We start from the raw sequence: 25,548 nt of genomic DNA on the forward strand, positions 1-25,548 counted from the left end.
CTGAATCCCCCCGCGCCCCTTTATAAAAAATAATTTAAGATACCCTAAATAAAATCTGCACGTTATAAGAATCAGTAAGATTTGAATGATCTCCAGGCTACAAAAACAATCTACTAATTTCAGTATAACTGTATTTAGAATTTAACAGCGTATTTGCAAGTAACCTGCATGAAATATGTCTCTCGTGCATAATGCGAATAGTGTTATTTTGAATTCATCTAGTAAATTATTTACTAAAACTTTCACGCAGGTTACTGGATCAGAAACTTTGAAGGATACTTACACAAAAATATACAAAGTACACTCTAAAACATAACATATTAAGCTGTTTTTAAGTTATGCCTAAGTCGTGTGAGAGACCAATCAATTCCTAACGATAGCTTTAAAGTGCACCATTAATTCTAAATGGGTAGGAATAAGGAATTCCACATCAAATGTTACCCTCTACAGCTTTGCTCAGAAATCTTACAGCTCTTACGAGATGCGAGTATACAGCTTCTTACAGACATTAACTCGAATGAAAAGTTACATTTTTACACTAAAGTATTTATTGTAAATCACGCGTTGTCTTTACAAGTATACCTTAGGTTTTATACTCAAATAAAAAACCTGATTATAAGCTGCTAAGTATAAAAACATTACCAACGATGTGTTCAAAATAAAAATCCGGTATCGACTGGGGAACAGTTAATTTTTTTTACTTTCTACTATGCAATGTAAGAAATTTTGAATGCATAAAAAAATATTTTTCCTATAAAGGCCTTACCTTACGTCTTATATTAGATATTTCGTATAATATAATTGTCTTAAGACTGATGTTTTTAAATTAACATAGACGAGTACACGCGAGTATAGCACGTCTGGCCCCAAGTCGCAAACAGCTGTTACAGGGGCAATTTACATAGAAACATGAAGTATAGGCATTCATGAGCCACTCAATAAAGAATATGTGTAACAATTCATTTGTTCAAATGTTTGAAAAAGAAAGCAAGGGAAGGCCTCGGCTTTAAAAGCGAATATTTGAATACCATATAAAAAATCAACTAGTTTTTTCCTACAAAAATGCATTTCAGTCTTTGCTGAAAGATATCCAGTTCCAGACAGGTCATAGTCAGTCTTAAATATTGATTTAGCACATGTAAAATGGCAGACACCTAACGGGATGTAATGTCATAAGCAAACCCTTGAAGGTGAAGATAGCGGCTTGGAACTTATTTGAACAGATGGCAAGTGTTACACATGAAGGGATACACGGCCGAGGATGGCGCTGCGCCGGCGACGGTCAAGCGCCGCCCGCGGCGAAAGTGAACCGTGTCTATTGACTGGTTCCAAAAAAAATTTACACACAACACATTCAAGAATTTTCCTTTATTTCTATTTTTTTGTTGTTTTTATTGATTTTTTATATGTATTTTTTAATTTAGGCATAAAATATTTAGTTTTTAACTTCAAGTTTGCGTCCATCTTTTCGTTAGATTATAAACCACTATAAAACATTTTAATATCCACCACTCAGAATTTCATCGTACCGATGTAGATCAACAAACTTTACGGCGACTCGCGGAGCGCAACGTAACGTTAAGAAGACGTTAAGCGAAAAGAGAACAAACAAAAAAAAAACAAACGAGAAGTTGCGGACGGCCCGCCGCGGCGCCTGCACTCTGCTCGCGTTCCACTCTCACACCATCCGCTATCTAAATAAATATTGTAACTAGCAACTAGAGAAACTAGCGCCCCAAGTGCTCTCTGAGAACTTGACCGGTCAATAAGTCGGCCGACACGTAAGCCAACAATTCCTATCACTGAAAACTTATTCGTTCCACCTCGAGTAGTCGCTCGACTAAGAAGTGGGCGCAATGATTTAGCAAGTTCGTCCAGTCAAGATTTTGTTTAAATTACAACTGAATTTTCACGAAACGAATTGTAGACTAAATCAGCGTCTTAAGCAATAAAGTTTTCAGTGTCAGGACTAGAGTCCTTTACTATCCTCGGTTATTCCGTCTGTCACGTCTCTAGAATCAATTCCTTAAAACAAGTAGAATCGCATGTCGTGTCCCTACGTCAGCGAGATATTATTGCCAGTTTCGGAGTTCATAACGATAGATAACTCCGGCGCAACGTGCTGCCTGCTATTTTATGCCCAAGTGGTGCTACCCGCTAGAATGCTACGCAGCCGGTCCACCACCGTACATCCCTCTAAATTGAGCATAAACTGGTGAGAGTGGAGCGCACTTGGCAACTCGTAAGGTCCGCGACATTCCGTATATTTTACGTTAAATTATACATAATATTATGTTTTACATTTATGTAAGAGTTGTTGATTGTAAAAAAATTATACGCTTGTTTTATATCCCTATAAATGCTGAGTTGGTTTATTTGTCAAGTGCGGTATTGGCTTTAACTGCGATCACACATTCTTCACCGCAGGACTTCAGCACGGTGCACTGAAACAAACAGATATAATAAATATTAATTATGTATACATTTTTAATATTCAATATGTAGTATATTTATTAAAAATATTGTTTGAATATCCTAAGGTTGCTTGTAAGAAATTGAAAATCAATAAGTAATTTACTGTTTCTTTTTTATGATAATAAATTTTCATAGGTTGAACAGGTTATTCGTACATCTATAATGAAGAATTTGGAATAGCATTGTGATAGGAGATTGACAACGTTACATCAGCCATTGTGTGCAAAGAAGTGAATCGTGGCGCCGATAGCATAAGGTCTGTAATCGCGGTTTGACCGCTAACTAATAATAATATCAAAGTTATCAAGAATTATATGTTGTCACGCGGACTATTGCTATTGGTTGACTTTTTTTAACAATTTACAATATGATATTCAAGTAACTAGACTTGTTCCCTGAACAATATAACTTAGGTCTTTTCAAGGCGAGAGTGAATAGGCATTATTTAGGTGTGCATGATCCATTGTCGACCTCATCGTCACTTTCCATCAGGTGAGATGAAGGTCAAATGCGCACTTATATTTCATATAAAGAAAAGAACACCCAGGCTAGAACCAATTCAGAGAAGTTCGTTTCCAAATTGGTCCTACCCGGGGCCGCACAGTGGTCGTCAAATGGACGTAACGTGCAATTTACGTAAAAACGGGTCATTTAAATCATAACTAAATTTTAAATCAAACTGTGAAATATTAGAATTATAACCGAAAAAATCTTATCAGTAATTAAGACTCTGTACTTTGTTTTGTAACAACATCTAATGCTGGTCATATCGAAATATACGTTATAGTAGGCGAACTGTCAAAATAAGAATAAAGAATGGAATTGGTAATCATTAGAACGACTTAACATTCACAATTCAAATAATTTTAGCTGAATTTTACCTTCTTTCACAATCTATTGATAAAACTGTAGATAACTACATGACTATTTAAAATTGTATGAAAACTGGCAACCTTGCAAATGCCATTTTACTCCATCTTCAAAAAAGAGAGACTATGATTGGTTTACATATTAGTGAAAATACATTCTGTAAAAAAGCCTCAGTAGATTTTAATTATGCGACCCGGTGTAATTTTAAAAGGCGATAAATTAAGTACATGGTTAATATTGTTTTCTAATTATGACAAACAGGATGGTAAAGTTAAATTTGTTTCGAGATTTTTGTTTTGTTTTTGTACTTTAAATTGACTCTAACAGAGTTGCAGAAACTGAATTGCAACATAACGTGTCAAGCAATATTAGAAACAATGTTAGATAATCAATTACTTAAGTAACTAGACGTTAGTGTAATTCTGCCGTCCACTAACTAAAACGCGGCTACGTGATAAATCGTTAAATATCCGTTTCAAATAGCAAAAGATAGAGCACAAAATTCTCTTTTACGAACAGGTAAATTTAGTTAACGTATTCGACTTATCGAAACTTACCCTAACGATGCATAGCTGATATATCATTAAACAATTTAAATATTCTAAAATGGGTTATGGTTTTTTTTATCTCAAAAAAATATTTTGTCAGTTAGCGGACAGCAGAATTGTACGATATTTAAGCAATGCAGAGCCTTCTTTACAATAAATAAACGTAACTCGAAAGCAGGATTTAATTTCATAACGCGAGTAACATTATGCTTTTCAGTTAACCTTGTTTTCATATTAACAGTCCTTTGACTAAATGAATGATGATAATGTGCCAGATCATTGCATTTGCCTGGTGTCAATCGAGACCACTTACATAGAACGCCCAGAAACGAACGCGTTTCCTAAATTGGTCTTTTGGACCTAGACTTTAAGGGAGCACCTAATTAGACGCTTGTACGTTGTCAACAGCGCCACTACAGCGCTTCTACAATTTTCATAACACTAAATTATCATTTTATTATTATTATTTCTGTAACAGCTTACAATATTTGTAAAACTTGATGTTTGTAATATATTTACATTGCAACTACTTTCTCAAATACCATTTTATCAGGCTGCGTGAGAGCCTGGAGACTTGTCACACAGGTTAGTTCCTAGTGTGGACTCCAGTCTCTTACAAAGGTACTCTAATACTTAAAAGGGAGCATGCCAAAAAAAATTTGACGTTGGCTCCGCCCAAATTTGTGAAACAAATATGTATATGCCTGAAGTTCGCGTGACATGCGACAGGAGATGTTGAATTTTGCGCATTAAAAGTACAAAATTCGTTTTAGCGGAATAACTCTAAAACTAAAGGGATTAAAAAAAATCCGTAGTGACAGTTCTCGATCATGCATAAATATAATTAATTATCTAATTTTTGTCCTAATAACCTGTAGCATTTCGAGGATGAATCGAAAAAATGTGAAAATTAGAGGTCATTTCGTAATTTTTATCTATCGAGGAAACTTTATTGTTTTATGTTTCTCATTAGTGTCTATGCTTAATATATCGTGTAGTTACTCATACAATATTTTACTTTTAACTTTAAAGTGGATATACCCCTCTAAAATCAAATAGAAGATTAGGAATTTTTCCTCTGCTCCCTCTTAAGCATTTTAATGTAAATTACATTATAAACCTTTGTGCCCTTTGTAAAGAGAAATAAAGATTATTAATATCTAGTCTGCAAAAGTGGCGCTGCAGCTGCCCTTCTAAATATCATATAACAATTAAGCGTGAAATATACAGAGAACGAGTGTGAGTCGGGCACATGTCGGGTGTAGTTTCCGTGCTCTCGACCCGACACGCGCTCAACCCGCACCCGTTCTCTGTGTTTTGCGTTTCTCAGTGACGCGGCTGCAGCGCTTCTATGAGCGTCTATTTTGAAGGCGTCCTAAATAGTAACATTATCAAAGCAACTGTTGTCTGTACTCAAAACCCACAGGTCCATATGGTCGGCGATATTCACTAACCCAGGTGAGGGGCGGAAATTGTTCTTCGAGTGGATTTAGCACCAATACACTAGCCAAGTGTATCGGAGACTCTATACTCGATTATAAATGAGTTCAAGCGAAATTGTGTTGTTGTGCGTAGATCTTGACGCGTGTAAGGTAGACGCGGAGAAATTGATACACGATATTTAAATATCGTCGGTGTTTTGAAGGAAAGGCGAAAGCGCCATTTCGGAAAATTGTTCAGGGGAGCATGTATTACTATTTCACGACTGTTTTAAAATATGTACGTTCTATTTTAAATTCAATTTTAAAACTTAAACATAATTAAAACCAATATTGAACTTTAAAACAGGACGTATATCCATATTTTAAAACTATTTACTGCCTCCGTGGCCGAACGGTTACCATGCTGAACTGCCACGCAGAGGTCTCGGGTTCGATTTCCGAGCCGGGAGAAATATTTGAATGACCTACATTTATTTCTGTCGTGAGTTTGGGTGTAATTTGTGGTTGTCTATGTATGTAAGGGTCGTATTCCAGAACTCTACGCAATGCTCAAGTCAGGATTTTAGTATGGTATAAAGCACTCGAAATCATACTCAAGTCTGCTCAAATCCCGACTTGAGCATTGAGTACAGTTCTGGAATACGATCCTATGTGTCCATGGCAACCGCGATACAGGATTTCCATAGTGCAGGGCTATGAATGTGTACCCGTTATAAAACAGTCGTTAAAACTGTTACGACCTAAAACAGGCTCCCCTGAATATTTTCAAATGGCGCTTTCGCTCTTTCTACAAAACACCCGACGATATTTGACTTCTAGAAGTAAAATATTACTTTCTTACTATAAGCTTATAGTCCTCTGACGTATTTATTACGGAGCACAGGAAATAACAATTAATTGAAATATCCCTAATAACAATGAAATGAAACTGATTTTTCCGTAGTTGAACGTTTTTGCGGAACTTGGTGATTTTTTTATCGAGCGAAGTTTAGTCGATTAACAATTAAATAAAACTAGTTTATTTTCCATTTTTTATGTCCAAAAACTGTTTTTCCGTGTAGGCGAAATACGTCATAACGTCTATTCATCGGAGGAGAAGCGCGAGTGTCAAAAAGCAAGACCAAATGGTTTATGTTTTTACTATTAAATGAAATCTTAATGAAAGTGTAAAACGAATTATTTTAGAATAAAATATCTAACTTTGCACATAATTTTTGTATGGAGATATTTCTCTTTAAGTACTAACAGAGAACCTGCAAAATTTTGGTTTTTAACTGAAGCATTTTGAAGCAAGGTTTTGGTTGTTCTGGGTAGTGCCTCAGATTTCCATTACTCTGGTGCTCATAGTACATGTAATTCCCAAGTTTCAGATCAGGCAGTGGGTGTCAGAATATCGGCGAGTGCTAGCACTCTAGTCGAGGCACAGATATATTTCACATCATTTTATTATGATAATTTATTTTTCGTACATATTTTTCGTTATTACAAAGTGAAAGTAATGTAACTAAATAGTAATCTTATCAGCACAAATCGGAATAGGCAGAAATCATTCGTTATTTCAAACCTCTCATAATCAGCAATTAAACCTAATTGCATCTCTTTTTACCTAAGTTACAGTCTCACCTGATGATAAGTGATGAAAACGCGAATGGTAGCGCTGTAAATAAATTTATTCTCTATTGCAAGATTAATAATGTTCATTTTATAATATTAGCCTTGTCCGCTTGCGTAGCTACCAGTTATAGCTGTCACTATTGATTGTGTGATTTACAGACGAGGTCTTGACCCGGCGTTCGCTACGCCAAGTTCAAGGTTTCATCTTCGTTTACTGGGAATATAGTGTTAGAACGTAAAACTTATTACCTGGGAGTTATAACACTAAAATTGCCATGTTAATGTATACCGCAGTGTTTTATGTCGCAAGGGCCCATATACCCTAACAAAATTTATTAACCCAAGAAATGCAGTCTTCAACTTAGTAATCTTTTTATAAAAAGTAAGTGCGTATTTGACCTCCATCTAACCGGATGAAAAGTGACGATGAAGTCGACGATGGAGCATGCACACCGAAATAATATCTATTCACTCTCGCCTTGAAAAGGCCCAAGTTATAACATTCAGGGAACAAGTCTGCAGGCAAGGAATTCCACTCCATAGACGTTCGCCATATAAATGTGGAAGCGTAACGCTTAGTGCGAATCTTTGGAATATCCTCAACATAGGGGTGGAACCCAAGCCTGCGCCTAGTCCTCCGGTGATGGAAAGGGGAAGGTGGACTTAAATCGTGTAATTCCATCGCACACTCTCAGTCAAATATCCTGTAAAATATACACCGAATAGGTAAATTTTCTACGTGCCTACTTCAAATATCAAGTTTCGCCATTGCTAGGTATATCTATGTAAAGCAACGTACCAGCAACTCTTTGCCGCTATCAAAATCGGAGCGGAGCTGAGTGCCAAGGTCTCCGTCGGGGATCTTGAGGTCTTCACGGAGGTCGCCATTGTCTGCCATGAGGGTGAGATAGCCGTCGTCGGAGATGTCGGTCAGTTGGTAGTCCTCGCGCTTTACATGAGGAACGTCCATGTTGTGGGTAGAGGGGCAAATATCTTCATACCTGAGGAAGGAAGAAGATGCAACGTCAAAATCTAGCTTGTTTTTGCGATTTTGATACAGCTCTGTAATCGGATAATATAAAAGATTGTTCGCCAATTAGTTATCATTCATGCTTGTTAAAGCTATAAGTATTAGAGTATATGGAATCATTTCCGTCATTATATTAACGAGTTACAGTAAATAACGAACATAGACGACCGCGGTAGAACAACGGTTTGGATGAGGAGGTCCCGGGTTCGATTGCCGGTAGGACCAATTTGGGCAATAAACTTATCTAAACATTAGGTCTACCACGAAATACGAAGCAAAGATCATCGTTTTAGCTTCGTATCAGACCGGAGGCTATCACGAAAAGCGTATGAAGATCGTGATTTGACATAAGTCCTTACCCCTAAACGTCAAATGACAGCTTTCGTATCGAATTTTGACATTACTTTCATTGTAAAACTGACATATCGCACTGCTATTATTATAGTGTTGTAACTCAAAATATGTAAAATTTTATTATATCATTACTGAACGTAAAATTTGATTCTCTACACGTCAAAAAAACCGTCGTTAGAATATTGTAAGAATTAATTAAAAGATATCCGCTTAATTCAAAATGAGACACACTTTATGTGAGCTAGTTCTGGCCAAAATAATCCTTACAAAAAATATTAAATTATTCATTTCATTTTTAAATATATTTGATAAATTGTTTAAGTGTCTATAATAAACTATAACATACATATTTTTTTATGATTTTTTTGCGGGAAGTGAGTAATTTGTTTTTCATCGACTCTGAGGGTCGTATTCTAGAACTCTACTCAATGCTCAAGTCAGGATCTGAGTATGCTTTCAAGCACTGGAAATACGACCCTGAGAAAGTCCACTTTTTGACTTAAGACACTATTGTATTAACAGTGCGATATGGGCGTATGAGCTTCGTTGCGGATGCGGTCGAGAAGTATCGTATTTCGTGGTAGACTTCCTGGTACTGGTCAGGGCGTTCTGACTAGTGTTAGTCTGGCAATCATAGGTAATTTCCTAATTCGAGACCAGGTAATTGGTGTGGTTGCCTGCCACATAATTATTATTATTGTCGACAATGATTTACAAATGAATGATTACATAAACGTAAATAATATAACGTAAACCTCGTCACAAAGAAAAGTACATAATACAATCTCTTAACAATACAAACTACAGACGCTCAGAGTTCTTAGCGTCTGAGCACGCGCTCAATTGCACAAACGTTCAATAACTTTTATCCTTCATCAAGTGACATTCTGTCTCAAGTTTTGCTTTATTACGGTAAAGGACAGTTGCAACTGCACTATATGTATGTAAGCGATGCAAAATGTCATGTTAAGGTTGGTAACTCCAAAGTTATGAAAAATAAATGAACACAGCGACGAATTGATCGCGGGATAGCCGTCAGACGCCGCCACGTAACATTGGTAAATACACATTACCCAATGTAGGTATCTGTTGCAGACAGACGGGTTCATAATGCGATCTAAGAGGGGAAAGTCTGGATTCGAATGGCAATATTGATAGATTGGTTTCAACATTTTACACGATAACTTTGGCAGTAAGGAATATGATTTTTCTTCTACATGCAACTGCAAAGGTTTTTCAAAATGATATGGGTTGGGTTGTATAATATATATATATACACACATATTACGCTGGAATGTGAGAGATGATGGAGACATCTACGAATGCAGTTCGCCAATCATCGCAGCGGAAAAATTTTGGTTTCACCGCTACACTGTCTCCCATTGGGGTAGACAGACTCAGAGAATGGAGTATAGAGCCTCTACTTGCTACTCTCCCGACAAATCTCTTTGGAGTCACTCGTATTTTCTTCACTTATCGTCGTCTTAGAGTGAAACCTTCGTATGTGATTTCTATGTAATTTTTCAGGACGAGGATAAAAATGTGGTGTAAAATGAAGTAAACGCAATAATGTTTGTAGTTAGCCTTTTAATTAGTTAAATTATACGTCTGTCTGATACATATTACTTTAATAATATATTTGAGCATGAAATTTATAAGTTTTTCTTTAACAAAAATCAGTAAAAAGGAACTATGGGAAAACGCGTATGTGAGGTTTTCATTCTAAGGCGACGATATGCCCATTTATTATTGGTACTTTTAACTTCTTTATTTATTATTTTATCTTTTTATGGAAGATTTTGTTATTTATATGTTCTTTTTTATTTTATCTTCGATAAAAAGATAAAACAATAAATAAAAAAAATATTATTTTTTTTTGTATGGAGAAATATACATTTTATTTTTTATCTCAAAGTATACGAAAATGTTATATGCGTGGATTACTTACAATATAGTTCCAATCATTTTTTATTAGAAAAAAATAATCCGACTACATGTACTTGCGGATACTCCACAAGTTATTCCTATGGCCAAGAATTATCAATTTGGGCCGACTGTGCGGCGCATCTAACTTTGCGATGCTCGTTCACGCTGCAGATGGCAAACGCTACGTATTTAGTCATGTAACATGACCGGCGTGGCCCTAATGAACTGCTGATGCCACTTGGTTTTTCAAATTGGATTTAAACGTTCGAAACTAAGCAAAAAAAAAGGTTAGCGTGAAATGTCAATCTCAAATGAAAGACGTAAGCCAGTTTTAGGTAAACATCGATCGAACATTACGTGTACATACTCTGCCCGGCATTACGACATTTAGGACGCGCCGGTTTAAAATGCCCGGCACTAAATATAATCCCAAACTAAAGCCAAGTAATGAAAAATCCCGAAAAATTTACATAAGTGTACAAATGAGACCAAAAACACTAATTTAAGCCATAGTCATATTTTGAACATTTTTGAAAATTCTAGTCGGCGACGAGCGTGTTAATAAACCTGCTTATTAGATACCACCTTACATATGCATGACAGTACACTATAATGAGTAGGTTAGTGAGTAGGTAGTTTTACGATAATTCTGACACGTATTGGGTTTTGCATTTGTAGATGTATGCGCGAAATCAAATTAGATTGAAATAATAATTTCTACCTAATGTCGATATGACCGAGAACCATCTACAACAGTACAAGACAAAAACTTATCAAAGCCAAAATTTGCAAGCACGATTGCTAAAGAAACACAATTGGCGTAGTAAAATTTGAGTTCTAATAAAAATGTAACCCTGAACGGTGATCCCGAAGCACAGGAGTGCGACGAGACGCATAGTCGGGCCTGGAATATTGTTTTCGAGTACCCTCAGCACGAGAGCAGTATGGCAAACTGCACTCGCGACTCTATGGGCTCGCTACTTTCAATTAGGTTCGAAATTAAATACAGCGGTGTATTTGAACGGTATATGAAACTGAAGTTTGAAGAGGTTTTATATTTGATTCAAAGTTATATTACGGTCCTAAAGCCAATGCGGTATTTATTTACGAAAAACATTTAAAGATTGTAATAACTGATAATTAAAATGATAACTGCCTCCGTGGTTGAACGGTTACCATGCCGGACTGCCACGCAGAGGTCCCAGGTTCGATTCCCGGGCCGGGAGAAATATTTGTATGGCATACATTTATTTCTCTCATTGACCTTCTCTCGTGAGTTTGGGTGTAATGTGTGGCTGTCTAACTGACGTATTCTAGAACTCTACTCAAAGCTCAAGTCAGGATTTGAGTATGGTTTAAAGCACTCAAAATCATACTCAAGTCCCTGCCATTAGGGTCGTATTTCCAGTGCAATCCTACTTGAGCATTGAGTAGAGTTCTAGAATACGACTCTAGGGGTCGTATAGGGGACTTGAGCATTGAGTAGAGTACTAGAATACGACCCCTATGGTCGTATTCTAGAACTCTATTACACATATCGCACTGTTAATACAATAAGTGTCTTAACTCAAAAAGTGGACTTTCTCAGAGTCGTATTCTAGAACTCTACCCAATGCTCAAGTCAGGACTTGAGTATGGTTCAAAGCACTCGAAATCATACTCAAGTCCCTTCCATTAGGGTCGTATTTCCAGTGCTTGAAATCATACTCAGGTCCTGACTTGAGCATTGAGTAGAGTTCTAGAATACGACTCTAAGGGTCATATTCTAGAACTCTACTCAATGCTCAAGTCAGGATTTGAGTATGGTTTAATGCACTTGAAATCATACTCAAGTCCCTGCCATTAGGGTCGTATTTCCAGTTTCAATTGCAATCCTGACTTGAGCATTGAGTAGAGTTCTAGAATACGACCCTTAGGATCGTATTCTAGAACTCTACTCGATGCTCAAGTCAGGATTTGAGTATGGTATAAAGCACTCGAAATCATATTCAAGTCCCTGCCATTAGGGTCGTAATCCCAGTGCTTGTGTTTCCAGTGCAATCCTGACTTGAGCATTGAGTAGAGTTCAAGAATAAGACTCTCAGAGTCGTGTCCGATCTTTGTATTAATAATTATTACAAACTAGTGGAGCAATTTCACATAAAAAATAATTGAATATCAATTCAATAAAAATTTAAACATTTAAAGATGTTTACTTGAGATTTTTTAGATTTTTAAAAAGGAAAAATTTTTCGGATGCTATTCATTTAACTCGACGACGTTAAGCAGAGAAAGACAAACACAGTAGAAAGAAAACACCTTATAGTTTTCTTTGCAGCATAGTGTAGTGTATTTGTAACATGAAGTCTGAATATCACAAAGATTTACTACCACGATATTCAATTATTTTTTTATGAAATATACTCTACTAGTTTGTTATAATTACTAATAAACACACTAACAAAAACGCCTTGTACCTCGGCCTCGTAAGTTGTAGACACTGGTTCGAATCCAGCCAGATCGGAGGAGTTTTTTTTAAGTGTTCGATCTTTATATTAATAGTTGTAGTGTACATAAGGTGTGCAGCCAAAAGTAATAAATTATTTTCGGCTGCACACCTTATTTATCTCCTTAATAAAATTGCTGCCTAACAACAAGGCTGTCACGGCTGTTAGCATATGCGGATATATTTAACATTACTGTGCACAGTTGTTATTGTAATGTTTAATGCGCGATAAAGACTTACACATAACACATGAAATACTTTTTTTTGACAATATCAAGTGACGGGACGAACGAGTCGTGCCCCTGATGGTAAGCTACACGCCTGTCCATAACAGTTGCAGTGACACTCAGAACTTTAAATCGCAAGGATCTGAGGAGCACTACCACTGCGCCCGTCACCCTGAGACATAAGTGGAAAAGTCCCATGTGCCTGTAATATCATTCGTTCAAAAACGTATGAGGTGATGACGGATCCATGTAAGCAAATTAGCACTTTGGTTATGGTTCGACTGAAAGTAAAAACAATAAGGCATACTCACTTTTTACCGTTAAAAATGTCAATGCCGACCAAGTGGACTTTAGCATGACCGTGCTTTCCGGTTTTCGAGGTGGACATCTCGACAATCTTGCAAGGGCGACCCTTAAGCATGACGAAACCGTTCTTGCGGAGGGCCGAGCATTGCATGGGGAAGGTGGCAGAGGCACCGGAGTCCCCAGTCTCGAAGTGTGTGTCTTCAATGTCACCCATGTTTGTGCAGGTAAACTACGGTCAGGAGTGATCTGTTACACATAAATATTGCTGAATTAGTTATAAATTTTAATAGGCTACCTAAGTTTAGATGATTAGAGCTCAATTTACATCGCTGCAGTGCAGAACGAAAGCGAATTTTTTTTACTACGTTAAGAGTCGATACTACTAAAAAGCCACTGGAAAAATGTATATTGTATAGTATACGTGTTCTATTTAGTTCAGTTGTTATTTAAAAAAATCATTGGTATACGTAAAGTACCTATTGAATATAGCGGTTTTCTTGTAAAATTTCTAGGTAAGTTTTTTTTTCTAACGTGAAAAATTTTTTTTTCCCGCCATGTAGTAATCAGTGTATATTATCAATTTTCCTATATATATTCTTTCCAACGTGATTGATTCAACACTTTTGACTGTTATGCGGAATCCACCAAAGCCATTTGAAGTTGTACAGACTCTTAATTGTGTAACGCACAAACTAGGTATGGATATGGTGGTACCTACGGGAATTCCAGAGACTGCACGAGAATTGTAAAGGCGCGCGATCTGTTTTTTAGCTCGTAATTAGTTTGTACGTTACGCAATTGACGTAAAGTTGATTATGATTTGTACAATTTTATTACAAAATGTCCGTTCCGCAGCAATATAAATTGTGCCAACTACATTGGCCATATGGAGAGTAACAATTCCATAAATAACAATGCACAGTACAGAGTACTAAAAACCGACCTCAAAAGACATTCATGCCCTAGTTTGCTACCCCCCACAAAAACAAAAAAAGTCTTATTGAGAACCTCCCTTTTTGAAGTCGGTTAAAAATAATAACTATTGTCTTTGGACTTCATCAAAACATCTTTTTTCTTTCTAGTGCTGTGCGCACAGACAAACGCTTTCATAAGTAGCTTAGAAAAATTGTAAACTTGAGTGTAAGATACATGGGCGAAACCAAATTAGATTGAAGTAACAATTTCTTTCTACCTAATGTCGAAATGACCGAGAACTAGTGATGAAAGAGACTCAGTATTTTAAGGCGTTGTATATGGATTCTACTCTATTTTACAGGACTAGACTCTAAAATTAAGACTGGAGACTCAGTCATTATACTAGAAGACTTAAGTGTTTGCAACGGATTTATACTTATTTTATGTCTTATTAAATACGAAGTTTATAAATAAAAATGACGTAGTATGTAATAAATAAACACGTTTATTTACTTATAATAAAAATTAGGTTTCAAAGAGTGGTTTTAGTAATGGGTACGACTTTTTAAGACCTAATTATGTAATGATTGCATACAATACTTTTTCTGCGAGAAAATTAGAATAATGAAATACAATCAATATTAAAAAGTCTATGGAAATCCAGTTTTAACGTGCCTTTTTTAATTTTGTGTAATATCTGTCTGTAACCACTTTACTTAAATATTAAGTTCTGGTATTCATGTTTAAACTTCATAAACTCTCTACTCGTCACAGTAGTGAGATACAATTTAACTGTAATACATAGAACAAATATACATAAAAATCTCGTCTGTCCCCCATTCTGGGGTAGGCAGACACTATGGACCTCCATCTGATACGTTCATAAATAGTATGTTTCGTTCATCATTATAGGTATAATAAAAAATAAAAAACGACAAAGGGTTACGCCTTTGTAACACACAATTTTTTTATTATTACGTGTTTAATCGTAAAATAAATATCTTGTGTGTAGAAATATAATCACGCCATACGGCTTATGACTCGCGAATCCCGAGGCTATAAGGCGCCAGTAGTTTTAGTCCTTTACCTAAGTCTTTTAAGATCCCTAGGGTTAAATGACGTCGACTCGAATTAGTTTTCAGTTTTAGTCATATGAGAGTTGAAAGACTAAACTAGTCGTGAGGCGTTGAAAATGAATCCAAGTTTTTAAGGCCTTAAAAGATTGAGTTTTTTTCATCACAGCTGAGAACCATCTGCAATAGTATTAAACGAGACAAAAATTATCAAAGCCAAAATTTGCAGCACGATTGCTAAAGAAACACAATTGACGTAGTAAAATTAGAGTTCTGATAAAAATGTAACCCTGAACGGTGATCCCGAAGCACAGGAGTGCGACGAGACGCATAGTCGGGCCTGGAATATTGTTTTCGAGTACCCTCAGCACGAGAGCAGTACTGTAAACTACACTCGCGACTCTATGGGCTCGTATAAAAAAAATGAACCTATTCCAACACAACAAAATCGCGATTATTAATATTTCAGCACTTTGGCAATTCCGAATGCCACAGGTGCAAAACATGAATACAAATTTCAAGTTGAAAAACAGACTTATTCTCTAATTCATACAAGTTAACATACTGAAATTATGCACACAATGAAATAACATACACACTCACAAGCATCATCAGAAACCTTCACTTGATAAAACCTTGGCATTAACTGAGAAATGATTCACAGGCACGTGCCAAAAAAAATTACCACAGTTTATTGACTTGTGATGTCAATGAACCTGCCATAGTGCTCAGATTGAAGAAACTCTGACAGTCACATTTTATTCCTTTCAGTACAACTCTGAAAAAGTTGAGGATAGTGCAAGGATAGTTTTTACCTACAATATATTAAGAGACGAGTTTCAATTTTACTTAAACCTAGACTATCTGAAACAGTGTAATGTTTGACTTTTTTCTATGATTGATTGAATATAGACCGATATGAAGATAGACCGATTTTGATTGAAGCCCTTCTCTTTTATATATAGGAAAAAAAGTTAAAATATGCAAAACTCATACCTTAAAAACAGCAATAAGCATTTGCTAAATTATAATTCATAATAGGAAGGAAAATTCATTTATTTTAAGGCTTGCTACTTATTCTTTCTTGCATACAATCTGAAAACAACCTGCCTCCAGCAGACACATTTAACATGTCAATGTATGCAACATCTCCTTATTGGAAATAACGAATATCAAATAAATGCAAAGAATAATAATTGAGACAACATTGTTTAAGATATTATGTGACAAAAAAGAGGAAGTTGAATTTGTTCAACGTTTCTTTTTTTAAACAAAATTTGCTTTTTAGTGTTAGAACCAAAAAAGGAAAATTTGTGGTGTCTGTAATCACTACATTAGTCACAAAGCAACTAAAAAATGTATACCTTTTCTGTAGTTTTTTTTTAATGACCGTTATAACTAAACAGAAGTGGCAAAATGTCAGATTATTCTTTTGGCAGTTCAAAGTACAGGAAAAACCAAAGTAGTCCTTATAGAAAGAAATTCTTTAAGGGTTCTCTTACTTAACACTAAAGTTGTAACTCCAAACACATTACATTTTAGTAGAAACAACCAATATAGAAACTGTTCTAAATTGGTTCTCATGTGGGTGAACTAGTTACTTTAATTACGTCATCATCAACCCATTTATACATCCCATTGCCGGGTACGGGTCTCCTATCAGGTGAGAGTTTTGGTCATAGTCCACTATGCTGGCCCAATGGGGGTTGGGGATAGCACACATTTTCTGAGGGTTGTGAAATTTCTTCACCATGCAGGTTTCATCACGGTGGTTTGTTTTCTTGCTCATGGTAAATTTCAAATTAAACTTCGCACATAACTTCCGAAAAACTCTTGTGGAGCGGGTCTGGATTTGAACCGATGGCCTCTGCTCGAAAGGTAGGTCAAACCATTAGGCCACCACGAATTTCATTACACTGGTACTCATATTACAGAGAATCCAGTTTAAAGCTGCCTAGCACTTAAAAATGTGTATGTTACTAAAAAGTTATTCTGCATGAAAATGTTGCATATATTCTGGCTACAGTGAAATCAAGAAAAGATATCTTTTTCATCTATAATATTTACAAAGAAACAATTGAAAATTAAATACAAGTTCCTTATATAACAAAGGACAGAATCAGAAAGATCAGTAATCAACTCTTGGCTATTGGAAAGTTTTTTCTTTTTTATTATATAATTAGCTTTGTAGATATTACAATAATTATGTTTTTCACATTTTTTTTTTCAGTTTTAATGCCCCTGCAATCTAGTTAATATGCAATCAGTAGCTAGTGTCCACTACCTTGAAGCCAAAGTCCAAAGAACCAATGTTTATTACAGTTTCAGGGAAATTTTAGTTCATAGCACAGTAATATGCAAGATATTCGCAATATTAAAAATACAATAATAATAATAACAATAACAACGCACACACTCAACATAGCCCCACACTAGGGAAACCCTGTGTCGCGGGTGCCATGGACACACACATAGACAACCACAAATTACACCCAAACTCACGAGAGAAATAACTGTAGGCCATACAAATATTTCTCCCGGTCCGGGAATCGAACCCGGGGACCTCTGCGTGGCAGTCCGGTATGGTAACCGTTCGGCCACGGAGGCAGTTAGACGAATGGATATTTTATTGTTGTAATTATAATACTCTATATTTATCTTGAGTGTATAAATTTGAGGTTAAGTAGCAAGGATTAAGATGAACTGACATGTTCGTAAAGCTTCACAAGGCTTTTGACAAAGTGTGAACTCTCCAATCTGCTTTAGGCCATGGTACTTCAAGAAACATGGCACATTTACAATAAAAGTATGTATGATATACCAAACATACTTAGTAAGATATATGTGTCAGTGAAAAGGCATTATTGATAAAATTGTATGTATAGCAACAGAAGTGTAACACAAAAATGTGACTACAAATCAAGACCATCACCTTCATTCAGTTGCCTAAGGTATGCTCTAATATAATGTTGGAACTACCCTAAAGTTTGACAATCAATATTGCATTAATGCTTAACTCAGGTAGGCTAAAGACAGCTAATTATGTGATGTCATGCCTTTTTAAATGATCCACACAAAACATGAATCATTATCAATTTATGTTAAGTCATACAAAACATTGTCTGTCATAACCTACAAAGCCGAAAAGAGCACCAATGTTAAGAATATTGACACTTTTTCCAAGATTCACGACGATTTTGACACGACCTAACCCTTAACCCTACATATGGAAAACCTTTTCGATAATTTTCACACACGCGTAAAGATAAACTGTTACACTTTTACAAATATGATGACAAGAAAAAATCAACAAAGCATGAAATAAATCCAGGCCTGACAAGACCAGACGGTGCCGACACGGACTCAGCCGTGTGGGTCCCGAACATGTGGCTTCCGAAGAGACATCTTGGGCATGTCTTCGATTCGACCAATGCACTTCAAAAATATTCAACTACACATACTTTCTCACCTACACACCGAATAAAACCACTAAAACAAATGCAACAGAAAAATTTGAACTTGATCTTTAGTCCAAATTGAAGAGATAACGAAAGAAAAATAGCAGCTTGACAAACGTGCCGGCGCCGCGGTATATTTTATTTTCATAATTTACACAATGTCCACACCGCAGGATCGCCGCACTTTCACAGAAACTTTTTCACCACATAAAATACTTACGAAAATTATTATAATTACTATTTTACAAGGGATTCACAATAAAATTGAGATATTTATCGACACTCACATGTGACCGACGGGTTCTTCAACCGAAAGGTCAATTTGCGCCTGCGTAGCAACTTCAACACTCACTTCCTGCCGAGGGGTTCGCAAAATGGCCGAAACGCCGCTTTGCGATGGCGGTAAGTATAAATTTTGAAAGTATTTTTAGTAAAAATCTCTGTTGTTTATCAATTATTTTTTTAAATTCGGAGTTTCATAAATTAATCGGGTTGCTTTTAGATTTTTGCGAAAGGATTTTGGCGAAACGAATTTTAATACTCGGAAAAAGATGACTGTGCGCCAACTGTTTTATCGACAATATAAGTTCCATTATAAGTAGGTAGATGGCGCATTAAATTCGATTAACTCCTTGACGCGTACATTGCGTTTATTTTGCAATATGGTTACAACAGACTTCATATACGTTTTTAGATAACTAATTATCTGAATATAAAAATCAAGGTTTAAAGAGAACTATAAAAATGCAAAGATCATCATCTATCAAAGCTCCATAAGAAACATTTTCAGTAAATGTTTTTATTCAGAGATTTGATAGATGGTTTTAAGAAACTATATTTACCTCTGTCTAATAAATTGTATTCGTAAAATATGATACGAGAAAAACACTCCATATCTACTTTTGTTTTAGTTTATTTTTGTCTAGCTAGATGGCGTGAGAAGACTTCAAATATTTAATATTCAAAATTTCAATTTAAAGTGCATTTCGTTGGCAAACATGCTAGCTAATCTACAAATCGCTTTGAATGATGATGATAGCCGATAAATCCTATACTTTTGTCGTAAAATGTCGGAATGTCGGTTGATTACTCTAAGGAAAAGGTGTTGTCTGTCTTGAATGGTCAACGTTGGCGCTAGTAGCGCTTACCCTTTTTTACTTTTCCACAATACTTCTAAAAGTAGGAGAAATAAATTATATAGATACATCGTCGTCACTTTTGTTCTCAGTCGGAAGAATCCAAGAACATCTTGTAACGATTAAACATAAACCAGTTAAAGGTTAGCGACAATCGGCTGACGAAGTAGATAATCATTTTCCCGCCAGCGCACACTGATGAGGGTTATCCTTTATGATACCGCATGTGTCTCCCGGCTTAGAGAACGCTGGAATGCCGCGGCATCCGTCGATATGCTATCGATTGTTGGAATTTGAATCCCTTTTACTTACGACTCCGTCGAAAAGTCCCCGGCGCATTCAGGCAGATTCTGGGGCACACGGGTGGACTCCGGCGAATAGCGGTGGATTCTACTCTACTCCACTCTACTCTAGCGTACTCCTCAATACCGCGGAGACAAATGAGCTGCGATGCTCCAAGATCGGTCTCAGAACATTGAAATTTATATCTTAAGTAATACAGTTGTTATAAAATATAAATTAAGTTTTAATGTACTCTGCCTTCCCGTTCGTCCCAATTTACATGGATTGTTATTATATAGGTACAGCGTTCGCATGGACAAAAAAACCTCAATTTCCAACGTCTTAATAAATCAGCTTAAATAAAAATATTGTATTGAAACAAAAAATAATAGTAACAGCCACATTAAATTAATAGAGCAAATCGCCCATAATGACCCATCTCACAATGGAAAAGACAAATCCGCACAATGGCCACCGCAAGGGTTTAAAAGCTTTCTTTAATAAATCACTCGGGCCCAAAAAACCCTCTACCGAGTTGGAGGGTTGGGTTCGTAGTGATGTGCGACGAGCAATTTTCAATGCCTAATAATCTTTGAGAGTTTATTTATCTTTTTAAGTAAGTGGTCTTATCTTGGTATACCACAGACATAATCAATATGTATACCTAATGCACGTGGAGTTCGTCATAGAGAATTAATTAGACAACTATTAACGAATTAGCATTAATTCAGTTTAATTACATAATGGCATTTTGCTTCGGGTTAATGCCGCCATCAGAATTTGTCCTGCGAAGTTTGAGAACTTTAATAGAATTAAACTTTCTTACATTGGCGTCACACACATCACTCTTATGAAAATTTAAAGTATAGTCAGAAATATTGTGATATTTTTATGAAAAATATTGATAAACATAACAATACGAGGAACACAAATAAACTGGCTGTTCTTTACAGCTGTTCACAAAGTCACAAATTCATTTATAGTTTAATGTATAATAAGCTTCTATAACGAGATTCCGGTTGATATTCAAAATTTGCAAATTACGATGTCTAAAACTACAGTGAAAAAAAAATTTTGCACTATAGGTTATTATTACACAGCTTCTGCGTACTTAGATGACAAACATCCAAGGTCCCACTTAGCTCTTGCAGGTTGTGATATAGATATTTGAAATAAGTATTGTACTTGATAAATGTATAGGACAAATGTTTATTTAGAAAGAGCATCTTCTGGAGTTACTTACTCATTCTTCTCAGGGGAATCTGCCGTAGGAATGCGTGAGTAGTAGAGTTTAATCAATGTGACAATTTCGAGTGCAATTTGCTCAATGAAAGTAAGATTATTCGAGTTTGAGTTGTATTTTGATTCCACCGTCACTGACAGTCATCACGGTCATATAAACAATCTTAATAAAGCAATGTTTTTGCGCTTTTATGTGGGTTGTTAGAAACAAAATGTAGTATGGTTGAAATATTAAAAGATACTTAAGGTTCCCCTTTAGCTTTACAAGAAAGAAGTAGATAAGTAGCAACAACGGAATAGGTTAGTATCTAACATTCGTTTGAGCTTTTCAGCTTTATTTTTCTAAATAAATTACTATCCAAAGAATTACAATGTCATAAAACTTACGGATCAAGTAACGAGTCAGTAGCACCCGCTTGAGTTGCGTAGGTAATTTGCATATTTAATTTTTACTTCATTGATTGATAAATAGAAATAATAATATAAAAACGCCATTGCAATGAAGCGTTCCCATCACTAATGACTTACTTCAACAAAAGATAGATACAATTACACAACCATTGATATAGTTATTAAGAATCGATTTAGTCCTGTGTCAGTCATGCCGGTTTGTGTATTTTATATTCACTGTTTCAACGAGAAAACAACTTTGGCATGAAAAGCATGACATAATAATATGAGACATTCTGGCAATACAATGTTATAGTAAAATATATTATCCTGTAATACAGTGCTAAACATGGATTACAGAAAAGCTTGTGGCGACCACAACATGCTGATAGATAGGTATGACAAGCGAGTAAAAGGACTATTTAATTTAATGACAGTCTCTCAAGATCCTTATACACCAAAAAGATTAATTAATAAACAAACTCGTTAACTGCCAGCCCCCCGCATATTGTAATCTCGTAAGAAAAGCTCCAAGCTCCAATTTAATATTAAGATAATATGAGTAGAACATACTACTACTTTTGGCTCGCATCTTTGCTTCTTTGAATTTACCTACATTCTAATGGATTCCCAACTTTGAAAAATTGTTTTGATTTTTGAAATCTAAAATCTAAACACTATTTCAGATTCATTGTACTTCTTAGTACCATTCTATTGGTTTGTTGTGTGGATCATTGTTGATGCAACATTACAGCCGGCGTTTTTTGTTTTCATAAATACCATCACTAACTTTTTGTCCACAATATACCGATGGTTTTCGGATCTATGTTCAAGTGGGTGTCCGTAACGTTAATTAGCAATATTATGTGTTGAACAACGTGAACATGTGTGAGCTAGACGTCTGTGCATAACAGTTAGGTACATTGCCACTCAGAGCTTTAAACCGCAAAAATTTAAGGGGCTCTGCCACTGCTCCCGTCACTCTGAGACATAAGTTGACAAGTCTCATGGGCCTGTAACTTCACCAGCACCCTTACCCTTCAAAACCGGAACACAGTAATGCTGACATTACTGCTTGGCGGCAGAAATAGGTAATGTGGCAGTACTTCCCTAGACGACCTCTTTCACAAGGAGCTCTTGTGCTACTAAAATGTTTATGTATGTATGTGTGTTTCACCCTTAGTCTGCTGTTTGTATTATAAGCTTCATAGATATAACAAACAAGGTAACATGCACAATTATTTCAATTAGCCAAAACTAACCTTCAAACAAACCAAACGTTGATTTACATTTTAACCTGTTAAACATGATCCGAAGATTAATTTCTCTTTCTAATGACGTTAAAGCCTGCTTACAGTGAAATTTTAACCAGAGTATTGTTTAGGGTAAAATTTTGATTAGGTGTAGGTATTAACGAGTGAGCTTAAGGATAATGAATGAGTAAGACAGGAGAGAGTTAAATAGTAAACAGCGGTGATAGTCTAGTGGGAGAATGGATGCTTCATAATTTAGTGGTCGATGCTTTGTATCCCTGAGAGGGCTGTAGGTATAGCTCGTGCCTGTATAATATTAAGTTAAGCATGTTTGTGGATAATTAGGCGTCGCACAAACAGGTGTCTTGTGTGGGTGTGTAATGGAACATATAACAACAAATAATCTATTTTCACTTAATAGCATTTGATGTAATTTCTAAGGATATAATCACTCACTGTATATAATCAACAAAAGGTATAACAACAAAAGGCATAATTTCAATGTGTATAATGAACTTTCAGTATAACAAACAGATATAATTATTAAGTGATTTGATGACCAAATAATTAATTTACTGAAAAAACTGCCTCTGTGGCCGAACGGTTATCATGCCCAGGCCCGGTCTCCCGGGCCGGGAGAAATATTTGTATGACCTACATTTATTTCTCTCGTGAGTTTGGGTGTAATTTGTGGTTGTCTAAGTGTGTTTCCATGGCACCCGCGACACAGGGTTTCCCTAGTGCGGGGCTATGTTGAGTGTGTGCGTTATTATTGTTATTATTATTATTATTATTATTATTATTAAATGGTATAAGTACTACCAGTATAATGTATTAAATATTTCGTTTTTATAGTTGAAGCGCCCTACATTATGTTGATAAGATTTTTTTATTCTATTAAATGTACAATCGCAAAATATAATTGTTTTTGTATAAGCTTTAAGTTAAGTAAGCTTTAAGTGCTTTTTGTGTTATAAAATATATTAATTAAAACTTTAAGCAGAATATTTAATTGTATATACTAACCTAACTTAAACCCACAGGAGGTGGTCGAACTAACTAGTAAATGTAAACAAATTCGATTCTGGCAGCTTTGTCATATACTAACCTAACCTAAACCCACAGGAGGAGGTCGAATCAACTAGCAAATGCAAACAAATTCGGTTCATTCACCGTTGCACCTAAACACAACTGGATTTTTTTTCTTTTTCACACATATACACATTCAACATTATACTCAGTGAATGTTATATGTGAAGTGTTTATATAAAATGAACATTATGCCATCGGTATATTAGATTGAAAGTTGTTATATCAATCGTCTATTATACCCAGTGACCTTTATATCATGCAAGAATATATGAAATGTCTGTATACCATAAATTAATTATGTCTGTTGAGTTGTTATATATTACAAATCGCACTCGTCTTGTGTTGGATACAAGCAACCGGCAACTAGAATCGAATATTCTATTTTCATACAATTGCGCTTGCGACAGTGCCCGATACCCGATTTTGATGTTTTTTTTTTTGTTGGAAAGAGAAAGAAAAAAAGATAGAATTTCGAAAACCCATTCCGAATCTGTAGGGTAAATAAATGGCAAAGCATGCTCTACTCGATTTCAACCGACGAGGATATCACTTCCCCTAAAATGAATCACCAAGGCAACGTAAAGCCTAACACTCATTTCTAGCGTTACCTAACCACCTATCCAAATTACCCTACAAATGCCTTACAACCTACTTTCTGTCATGCGCTGCGTAACAGGCAGGAATTTGGTTACCAGTCCCGACTGATTCTTTGATTGGTCTTTCCCTCCACAATCCCTAAAATATCCGGCTTTTTAGTAATTTTTTTTAATTGATCAAGTGACGGGACGAACTAGTCGTGCGCCTGGTGGTAAGCTACACGCCTGTCCATAACAGTTACAGGTCCACTTAGAGCTTTAAATTGCAAGGATTTTTGAGTTTGAGGATTGAGGGGCACTATCCCTTTTTTCCTATATCTATGGGCACTATCAGACTGCATCCGACACCCTGAGATAAGATGACAAGTTCCATGTGCCTGTAATTTTACCAACACAAGTAATGGTCACATTACTGCTTCGCGGCAGAAAGACGTAAGGTGGCAAGTATTTCCCTGGACGAACTCTTTCACAAGGAGCTTTACTGCACGTAAAATTAAAATTTAGAATCTGCGAGAAAATAATTATGGTAACTTTATGTTGCAGCACCGCAGTTACACTGAGTTAGATGACAATGAACCTCCACTATAAACAGATTTATTGTTAAACCTTTATGGACTTTAGGACGGACGATGTGAGAGTTTAATTAAAAAACACCATACCTATTTCTGCCATCAAGCTGTAATGTGAGCATTACTGCGTTCAGCATTTCAACGCAAATAGCAACTTTGCAACTTTATATTTAAGGGTGCGCAGTGGCAGTACTCTTAGGTCTTGTGATTTAAAGCTCTCGGTACTGCAATAGGTATGGGTAGGCGTATAACTCGCTAACAAGTG

The 25,548-nt window shown here is 35.9% G+C and overlaps 1 protein-coding gene across 1 annotated transcript; it reads right to left on the reverse strand.

The window, feature by feature from the left end:
* Positions 1–668: 668 nt before the first annotated feature.
* Positions 669–19,141, reverse strand: LOC113231304 (eukaryotic translation initiation factor 5A). The gene is made up of 4 exons (XM_026465567.1): positions 19,011–19,141; positions 13,283–13,523; positions 7,749–7,950; positions 669–2,444 (listed from the first exon to the last, which is right to left on the reverse strand). The coding sequence occupies exons 2-4, from the start codon at positions 13,489–13,491 to the stop codon at positions 2,373–2,375; spliced, it is 483 nt and encodes a 160-aa protein (XP_026321352.1). The 5' UTR covers positions 13,492–13,523; positions 19,011–19,141; the 3' UTR covers positions 669–2,372.
* Positions 19,142–25,548: the final 6,407 nt, after the last annotated feature.

Source organism: Hyposmocoma kahamanoa, unplaced genomic scaffold (assembly GCF_003589595.1).
Source record: "Hyposmocoma kahamanoa isolate Upper Pololo Valley unplaced genomic scaffold, ASM358959v1 65, whole genome shotgun sequence".
NCBI classification, from domain to species: domain Eukaryota; kingdom Metazoa; phylum Arthropoda; class Insecta; order Lepidoptera; family Cosmopterigidae; genus Hyposmocoma; species Hyposmocoma kahamanoa.

Excerpts from the sequence above, each read along its gene's own strand:
- LOC113231304 (XM_026465567.1), bottom strand. The coding sequence starts at position 13,491 with ATGGGTGACATTGAAGACACACACTTCGAGACTGGGGACTCCGGTGCC. Across the intron at positions 7,951-13,282 it reads GACATTTTTAACGGTAAAAA|GTATGAAGATATTTGCCCCT; the intron begins GTGAGTATGCCT and ends TTCCTTCCTCAG. Across the intron at positions 2,445-7,748 it reads ATAGCGGCAAAGAGTTGCTG|TGCACCGTGCTGAAGTCCTG; the intron begins GTACGTTGCTTT and ends TGTTTGTTTCAG.